This window comes from Helianthus annuus, chromosome 15 (assembly GCF_002127325.2).
Source record: "Helianthus annuus cultivar XRQ/B chromosome 15, HanXRQr2.0-SUNRISE, whole genome shotgun sequence".
Taxonomy (NCBI): domain Eukaryota; kingdom Viridiplantae; phylum Streptophyta; class Magnoliopsida; order Asterales; family Asteraceae; genus Helianthus; species Helianthus annuus.
In genome coordinates this window covers 145,949,344-145,958,762 of record NC_035447.2, presented here as the reverse complement: position 1 = coordinate 145,958,762, position 9,419 = coordinate 145,949,344, and the positions used below count along the sequence as shown (strand labels likewise).

At 34.0% G+C, this 9,419-nt stretch overlaps 1 protein-coding gene across 1 annotated transcript; it reads right to left on the bottom strand.

Annotated features, from left to right (window-relative positions):
- Positions 1-5,293: 5,293 nt before the first annotated feature.
- Positions 5,294-9,322, bottom strand: LOC110912642. Its single transcript, XM_022157412.2, has 5 exons — positions 8,999-9,322; positions 7,301-7,527; positions 7,084-7,164; positions 5,736-6,086; positions 5,294-5,617 (listed from the first exon to the last, which is right to left on the bottom strand). The coding sequence occupies exons 1-5, from the start codon at positions 9,138-9,140 to the stop codon at positions 5,516-5,518; spliced, it is 903 nt and encodes a 300-aa protein (XP_022013104.1). The 5' UTR covers positions 9,141-9,322; the 3' UTR covers positions 5,294-5,515.
- Between the last annotated feature and the right edge of the window lie 97 nt (positions 9,323-9,419).

Genomic DNA, 9,419 nt, shown 5'->3' with positions numbered 1-9,419 from the left:
ATTTCCCGAAAATGCGTAGTAACTTAGTGAAGCTTTTAGTAGGCTTAGCTACCTTCCAAAGTGTATTTATTTCGTTAAAAATCCCTTTCTTAAATGAGTTACGTTTCCACAACTTGTAAATAATATTTACAAAAATTAACTTTTTGAACTCTTCTTGTAAATAAATGTTTTTACATTTATTTTATTTATAAAAACAATGTAAGTTTTTGTAAGGTTGTGATTTTTCCAAAAACCGATTCCTTTACTTGGTTTATTTAGAAAGTTCCTTGTAAGACTTGAATCAACATACTCATCAACTTACTAGTTGGTTTTTATTTTAGAAAAAACCATTTTATTCAAGTTCATGACTAAACTAGGAGGTGGTTATTTTTGTAATACATAACCATTCTCTAATCTTGTTAAATCATATTACTAAATATTATTTAACAAGATTCATAAGGTGATTAACATCACACATCCAAGATTTATCATAAAAATAACAACATACTCATAACAATATATTACTAGTCACATTATGTCATCTTCATGTTTCAATCATAGGTAAACTTTATGTCTAACTTTTATGTTTATGTTTAGTGTTCTTGTATTTTAGTTGTAACATAAGTATCATACTACATATTTTGACTAAGATCAAGACGAAACAAGGTGTAAAGATACTTACTACTAACACAAGGCTAGGGTAGAAGTTCTAGTGATGAAGATGAAGGGAAGAGATGATGAAAAAGCTAGAACAAAGCTCCTTTGAATGCCCTTCAACTTGTAACCTCCATGGATCACCTTCAAAGCTTTGAATGGAGCTTGATATTGATGAAGATGATGATGTTAAGTGGTGGTGAGGGTGGCGGTTTTGTGGTGACCGAAAATAAGAGAGAGAGTGAGAGTGAGAGAGGTGAAAGATGAGGTATGGTTGTGATCTTTAGAACCTTACTTATAATGATCACTTCACATATTTTGTTCACCTCTACAAGCATAATCTAATAAAATAATGTGTTTAAATCTTTCACAAGATTAAGAAGTATAGTGGGTGATTGTGTGGGTCCATGAGGGACCGAAATCGGTTCCAGGGGGGTTGGGTGTAACTTTTCTAACTAAAGTGTAAGTATTAGTTAGATTTCAAGTAACTTGATCATATGTATTAGTTTGTTGATTTTTAGTGGGTGTTATGGCAAACGGGAATCATGACTAGCCAAAAATAGTAAAACAGTGTAAATGACAAAAATTTAGTGTCCCGGGTAATGTCCGGTTATCCAGTTAGACACCGTTACGTTAAAGTGCTTAATTAGTCCAAATAATGTCTTTTGTATATATTTTTGCAACACAATTTATTCCCGGCACTTAGGAAAGTATACAGGACCATTCTGTCATATTTTTGCACCTTACTAGCATTTTACAATGCTGAATTTTAATAATAAATGCAGAATTCTGCATTTATAGTGTGACTTAGGCACTTCTTGGTACTATAATTATCACCTAGTGATGCAGTTTTATGGTCCTCACTTCCCTACACTCCCTACTAGTGTAGTATCCTGTCTCTGGCTCATTCTGGCCTCAATATAGTGTCTGTCTATGTGCTGGCATTGTCAGCATGTGTCTGAGTGATCCGCTCACTGTGCTTTGTGCATCCGGTTTGTCACTAAGAATCTGTATGAAATAAATGGAGTGACTGTATGTAAAGTGATGCACGTGTATGTATGTAACAGTAAGCAGTTTATAGTGTCAGTTGTGATCAAGCACAGTCATTAAGCACATAATTAAAATTAATTAATTGTACAGTACCTGTAATTGTGAGGGTTGTCACATCGCATGCATTTATATTCCGGAACATCAAAAAGTTCCATCAATTTGCATCCAGTTTCTGTCACACCATGACCCGTAGCGGAATGGTACGCCACATGATGATTGCCCAAAGCTTATTACCTTTGCACCTCTTGTACAAGACACTGCTCCTTCACAATTTTTCTCCTTAACAATCTAATGTTACTCTTACAAAAGTTTCATTATTGCTTAAATGCGGGAACACTCAAATTTCTTTCCAAAATTGTTATCCTCAGACAAAAGAAACTACAATGAGTAACATCATTAACTTGTTTCTCTATTAGAATCTATTGGTCTTCTAATGTTGACCATAAGCATACTCAATTCCTAAAGACTTCTAAGGTCAGTAGGGGCAGTAAAAGTTCTTATCATGACTTGCCAGAAGTATAAGAGGCAGGGGGAGAGACTCATTAAATTTCACTTTGAATTTAACTTCGATTACACCTCTTGTACACCATACTGTACAGAATCTTACACACTTAGAATCTAATGTTGCTCCTAATATAAATGGAAGTGATAGTAACCTAACCTAACCAAGAGCTAATTTATATAACTGAAACTCCTAATAAAACCCAATAATCAACTCAGGAGGTCATCTAGGTTAAAAATTCTACTGGCGTTGATGATTATGTATCTTCCTTGACTAAAGTTGAAATGGATGTAGGAGAGTTTCTTATCCTACATCTTTTAATTAAGCCATTAGCATCAATAATCTTCTAAATGGGATATAACTATTTTAGCAAAGCTAATTTTATATGTAAGAATAACGTTTGGGATTTGGTTTAATTATATAAGGGTATTCATAACTAAACTAAATCTGAATGAAATGTTAAGACACTAAAAAGCGTGATTAATTGCTAAAGGTTATACTCAAGAAGAAATAATTCTCAAAGAATCTTCTTAACTGTTTTACAAAAGTTTTCTTTAAGAATCATTGTTGTTCTAGTAGCTTATAATGATTTAAAGCCACATTAGATGAACATTAAAACAAATTTCCCTAACAATAATTTTACATGTTCAAAAAACAACCTGAGAGTTCTAAACTGAAGGTTAAGAATACTTAGTTTGTAAGTCGATAAAATCCATGTATGGGTTGAAGCAAACATCAACATGTGATGAGATCTTGATGGAGTTCTTTTCATCAAGAATCAAGTGGATTAATGTACCTAACTCAAGATGAGTGGAAAAACTAAAGTAAACTTGTCCTTATATAAATGACATTCTTTTGACAAGTATGTATTACATAAATCAAAATATTGTTCACACATACTTTGATATCATGAATTTTGGAGATGCCTCTTACGTATCAAATATATATCGATATAGACCCAACGAGATATTACTTTTCGTTCCATGAGTTTTACTCTAAAGCGGGTCCTTACTCATGTAACAAATAGCATTGCTCTCATTTAAAGGATAAAATGGTAAATGAGATTATTTCCTCGTGCTTCATTAATTAGAAGTCTTATGTAGATTCAAGACTATACTCGTTTAGATGGTTAGATATTGCTCACATTGCTGAACACTAGACCATTCTAGATTAGTGTAAAGTATCTAATAATATATTTAAGAAGTGAGAGACTATACTTTAAAGAAGAAGTGAGAACTCAAACTAGTTGATTAATCGAACCTTGTCGTATTCAAAGGAAACGAAATGTCAATTTCGGGGTATATCCTTATGTCAGTAGACAGAACTATCTCATCGAGTCATAAAAAATGATAAAAAGCAACCTAAGTTGTAATGACATAATATGTTGTTAATTAACAAAACAATTGTCACTAAATGTTGTTGAAAATTTATCAATGGATTCATAAACTTATTAACTCCATATAAATACTATATTGAAGACTTATTATGAAAAGTCAGTTACCTTGTTTTCTCGAACAGTTAAGTTCGAGATGTGTTGCATTAAACTTCGATATGAAATTATTGTTCATTTATGAACAAGTAGAGGAACCTAAATATGTGTATCGTATACATTTACATTCATGATATGCTTGCGAATCCGATAACTAAAGTATACCACCCAAAGTCTTTTAAGAGCTCATAATAAAGACAGGTTTTAATAAAGGTCTTGCATAATAGCATATCATTTATGAATGATTAGTTATTAAATTTCCTCGATTATTTAAATTTATTTGTCTACAAACACATATGTGTGCACCTAATGACGTATAGATAAAATTATACAAATTACCTTTAAAGGGCTCACCTTAGTTATTTTAGTCTTAAATTTACGCATGTTTTGATTTTAGATTGTAGCATAATTAATAAGGGTCTTGAGTTGACTATAACTCAATGACTGCATTTTTCTGTTAAAGCTTTAATTTGAAATTTGATTAGCATATTAACTTGGCCAAAACTTACGTATGCTTATCACATATGATCATTCGGCCAAGCGGGGGAATGTTATAAATAACCTGTTGATGTGGCCTAATGGATCATTTGAGTAACAACTGTAACGTTACCAATATGACATAACTATAACTTCCTAACATTTACTTGATAGAAGTAATTGTTATAAGTTAAAAGGGACTTTATGATTACCTTGAATAGAGAGAATACCAAGAGTTAATAACCAACCATGATTATTAATCATAATCATGGATCATTAATGATATTCATGGTTCATAAAATAGTTATCTAAAGAACTCTCTCAAGAACACCAATGATAAACTCTTTTTATCTCATTATCTCATCAAGATTAAGACATCATAACGGGATTCACTATAGCTTTGTCATCGTATTTTGCCTAAATAGCCGAAGAAGGATTGTGGAGATGACCTGTGGCACTCCTTATAAGTAGGATAGAAGGGCATTTTGGTTCTAAAACACAAACTTTCACCTTTTTGTTTTTTCAAATATACAATAAAAAAATCTAGTACAAAAAAATATAACAAAAAATCTAGTAAAAAAGTCCATCACAAAAAAAAATATGCTATAAAAAATCCAGTACAAAAAAAAATCTACTACAAAAAATTCAGCCCAAAAATCCACCACAAAAAATGTAGCCTAAAAATGCTATATAACATAGAAATACATCACAATTTTTTTTGAGTTTTTTTAGTTGTAATATTTTATATAGCGATATGGTACTCAAATTAAAGATAAAAAGATACTCGATTTGTTGGTGCAATTTAAAAAAAAAATAATGTCGTATTAAAAAATTACGAACGTTTAAAAAATAGGGGAAATATACATGTACCTTGCATGTGCAGAGAAAATCAATAAATATGTTATTCCAAAAATACCCTTACACCCCTCTTTTTTCCTATATTTTCATCTTAGCTATTGATTTGAAAAATGAAAAGTTAAGATCTTCATATCCTAGTTACGCAAAATGAACTTTTTATTTGATCCTTTCATATCCTAGTTACGCAAAATGAACTTTTTATTTGATCCTACTCGTTTGTTTGAAGGATACAAGGGTTTACTAATAAACACGGACACAATGATTTGCTATCAACCACCATCCGAACCAACCAACTGCAACCCAGAATACATTTATTTTATCATTTTGAAAATATTCCCAACAAGTATGTGAGCGTATTTATGTACATAGTTTCACGTAATATATACACATGCATACATATATCACAAAGGAATGACATACAAAAATTTCTTTTATATAGAAAGATATAACAAAGTAGCAATAAGACACCATTAACGCAGTCCGTATTATATACCTGCCGTGCGATCTTACAAGGTTGTCCTCAAAAACTGTACTAAAAAGTACAGAAGCGCAAGAAACAACGCGAGCTGAATGGCATCCCTTTGAAAGTCATCCTCGGTTTGGAAAAACTACAATAAGCATCACGCAGAAGGTAAAAAGAAGCCGCACAGATATTAACATAAAACAACAAAATGCAATGGCAAACGCAACAAAATGATTTATTCATTTTAATGAAGATTAGCATACCTTTCTTGGATCACCAGAGGGATCTGGATAGAAATCCACATTTTCTTTTTCGGTAGAAAAACTGCTAGAAGAATTCTTGAGAGAATCGGAGAAATCTTTTGCAGACTCGACTGTAGAAAATAGGCGTCGTGATGCCCAAAAATATGCTTGAGCAATGGGTGATGATGAAGATAAATCCCAAGTTTCTTCATGCTCGATAACTTGACCACTGATTTGGTTTAGTGTAAACCGAGAGTTGACTTTGACAATCACGGGCCCACCTATACTAGCTATCGGGTTTTTGGGGTTTCCTTTCAAAGTCCACTTTATATTTAACACACTAGTAGACAACATCACCATGTCCTGCACACTCTAGAGAGGTAGAGGGAGAGGGAGAGAGAAATTTTTAGAATAATTGTGGTTTTAATAAACACAAAATAATATATTTATTGAAAGTAAACAAACGAATTCGGTCTGATGATTAGATAATCAAATCAAGCCTTATACCTGATTTCTACTATAATCACTATGTATAAAGATGCTGCTTTATGAAAATAATAGTGTTAACTATTTTAATAATAGATATTTTATTATTTATTAGAGTAAATTACGATTTTGGCCCCTGTGGTTATATCACTTTTACCCTTTTAGCCCAAAAAGGAATCTTTTAACATCTGAGCCCCCAACGTCTCTTTTTCTAACCATTTAGGCCCCTAAAAGTAAATGGATGGGGTTAGTGTTAGGGGCCAAAAGGGTTAGAAAAAAAGACGTTGGGGACTCGGATATTAAAAGATTCCTTTTTGGGCTAAAAGGGTAAAAGTGATATAACCACAGGGGCCAAAATCGTAATTTACTCTATTTATTACTTTGATTATGGAACCTTTGTTGCGTAATCTGACAATTTAACCCTAGGTAATGTAAGTAAGGTAAGTTTCTATGCCACTTGTCCATGTAAAGCGGGCCCTGCACAACTATGTGGCCAAGAAAATGGACTCGGGTTGAAGCGGGTCATTTTTTTGGTACGGGTAGGAGGTTCAGTGACTCGGTCAGGCTGATCCACAGACACCTTTAGTCCATTTTTTATTTTTTAAAGAACTAATTCATTAACCACAATTACAATCACAAAAACAACAATAATAATGATAACCTAAATCATTAAAATGAAAATTAGACTTTGAGCAAACTTTCAACCCATTTGACGTATGCAATCCATATGCCCGTTTGAGATCAAACACAGCCTAGATCAACTCATTCATAAGTAAATGGACCGCAACTAGAAGGGATCATTTTATCAGGAACTTTCAATTTGCATTGCAAACTGTTGGAAAACATAAAAGACAAATTCTTTTAAAAAACATAAGACTCTTACCACATTAGGTTTATCCAATGCATTGATCGACCATAACGGTCTCTTGTATTTATCACGACCCGTAAAACTTCTGACCGGGTCCTGCATTTGGTAACACGATAAAAATATACATTACAATAATAAATAGACCCTCTAAAGTTTTATTAACAACTGAAAAAAGGTTATGTAAAATATATTCAATATAAATAGTAAACATTATTTGTGTCGTATCAAATACCTTATATTTTACTGAAACAGCATAAGTTCCAAGGGCACGATTGCCCTCCCGAAGCTCTAAAATGTCGCGTACAAGTTGTCTCGCAGTAGCTTCAACAGACGGGCTGCTGATGCATTCAAATTCATTGCATAATTCACCAAAGTCCATGCCATCAACAATTTTGTCAGCCTCGGATTTTTCAGTGGCAAGATCAGCAGACACTTGTGTTGCTTTAGAGTCATTTGCTACTACAGTAGATGTTAAACAAGTTGATAGTCAAAGTCAACAATTTCGTAGTCAGAAAGCAAGTCGCTACATCTTAGTGGGATATGATTGCAACGAACTTTGTTAACAATCTCCCATCAATAATTTGATTATCATATTAGCTTGTATCAAAAAACTATAAAATCCATATCAAATTTGGAAGTCAAAAAGATTATAATCCCTTTGATATATAAAGTCAAAAGTATGAATCAGGAAGTATGGTAATATTATCTAAAATTAAGAAACTATGAGAGGTGTTTGCATAACTGTCTCGTTTAGAATTAGGGGTGTAAACGAGCCGAGTTGCTCGTGAGTTACTCAAAATCGGCTTGCAAAAAAGCACGAATAGAGCTGAGCTATAACTAGCTCGGGCCTAAATCCAGTATTCAACTTGTGTAATATACAGGCTATTACGGTATATCAGTGTTACCATTTAACATAGGCTAGTTTTTGTGATAAATTCAAGTTAGTTATATGAATGTCATACGGTAATAAAAATACATCAGGTATATGAAGTTTTTTAATAGTACAACCTCATGTAATACATGGGTCTATAACCTAGTAGTTTTTTTTTTTTTGAACGGACAACGAATCCTTCAAATTGGCTACCGGCGAAATTCACCCCATCGGGATACACTCGTCTCCGAACAGGGGAAAACCCTCACCTAGGGCAGAAGCCCGTGAGGTGAGATAAAACCCATTCAGTTCAAGGATCGAACTAGCGATCGCTGCCTACTCGCCTAGTCTCCCATTATCACCAGATGCCGTTGAAAACTAATGGGGAGAAGCAGGAATTGAACTTGGGTCTCTTGGAAACCCAAGTCTCTCCCTAACCACTCCTCCACAAGCTCATTAGCTAACCTAGTCAGGGTTGTAAAAATCCCGACTAGTCTCCGATTAGTCGCCGTTAATCACTAATCGGAGGTTCACCAATTAATGGCCGATTAATCATTAGGCGGTCAATGGCGGTCCTATTCTTGCCAAATTTTGGCCAGACGCCGGCCAAATTTCGACCAAACCTTATAAATTTCTTCCAATTACTTAAATAAATGTGTCAATGAGTGGTTAAAAATTATCTGCTTTAGAAAACTACATATAAAAATGTGTGTGTATATTCCTAACTAAAAATTACACATAAAAATCTTGATCCGACTAATCGCTAGTCGGTACCCCACCGCCCGACTAGCGCCTAGCGATTCTTACAGCACTGAACCTAGTAGCTAATGTATTAATAAATAACAAACGAGCCTAACCGGAGCTCAGAGCTCCAAAAGAGCCGAACTCAAACTCCGTTAAGTTAAAGACGAATGAAAAAGTTTGCAACGGGTACCTGTAGAAATTTCACTGGAAGATCATTTACATCCCTACTTAGAATTCATCTAGTGGACAGAAACCCTCATTATTATTATTATTATTAACTTTAAAACCAAAGAATAATGCAAGCAGATATTTTACCTTGTAGTAGTGGGTAGAGACGGCGGCGGTGGGGGGAGAGGGTGACAAAGCGACGATTGACGGCCGCGATGGGCGGCGGGGTGACGGAAACGGTGGGCAGAGCGGAAGCGGAAGCAGTAGCAGTAGCAGCAGCAGCGGTCATCTCTGTCTCTGTATGATGATGCCATTGCGTTGGTCATTTGGAATTTTTCTTTTTTCTTTTAGATGGATAATGTGTATTTTGTGTACCATGGGGATGTCGAAATGCCACGTCATATGTCGCTGCAAGCAACTTTCTGCACCTCCCATTTTCCCTTGAATCTATAATATTTTTATTTTATATATTTTTTTATTGAACGGCCAACAAAAGATATATTATATTAAAAACGGTTAACATCTGTTAACCCAATTACATCCACCAAAGTTTACACATTCATACAAA

Bases quoted from the DNA above. Each gene is read 5' to 3' on its own strand.
- LOC110912642 (XM_022157412.2), bottom strand. From the start codon at position 9,140: ATGACCGCTGCTGCTGCTACTGCTACTGCTTCCGCTTCCGCTCTGCCC. The intron at 7,165-7,300 runs GTATTTGATACG...TACCAAATGCAG, and splicing joins CTGTTTCAGTAAAATATAAG to GACCCGGTCAGAAGTTTTAC. The intron at 5,618-5,735 runs GTATGCTAATCT...TGCTTATTGTAG, and splicing joins CCTCTGGTGATCCAAGAAAG to TTTTTCCAAACCGAGGATGA.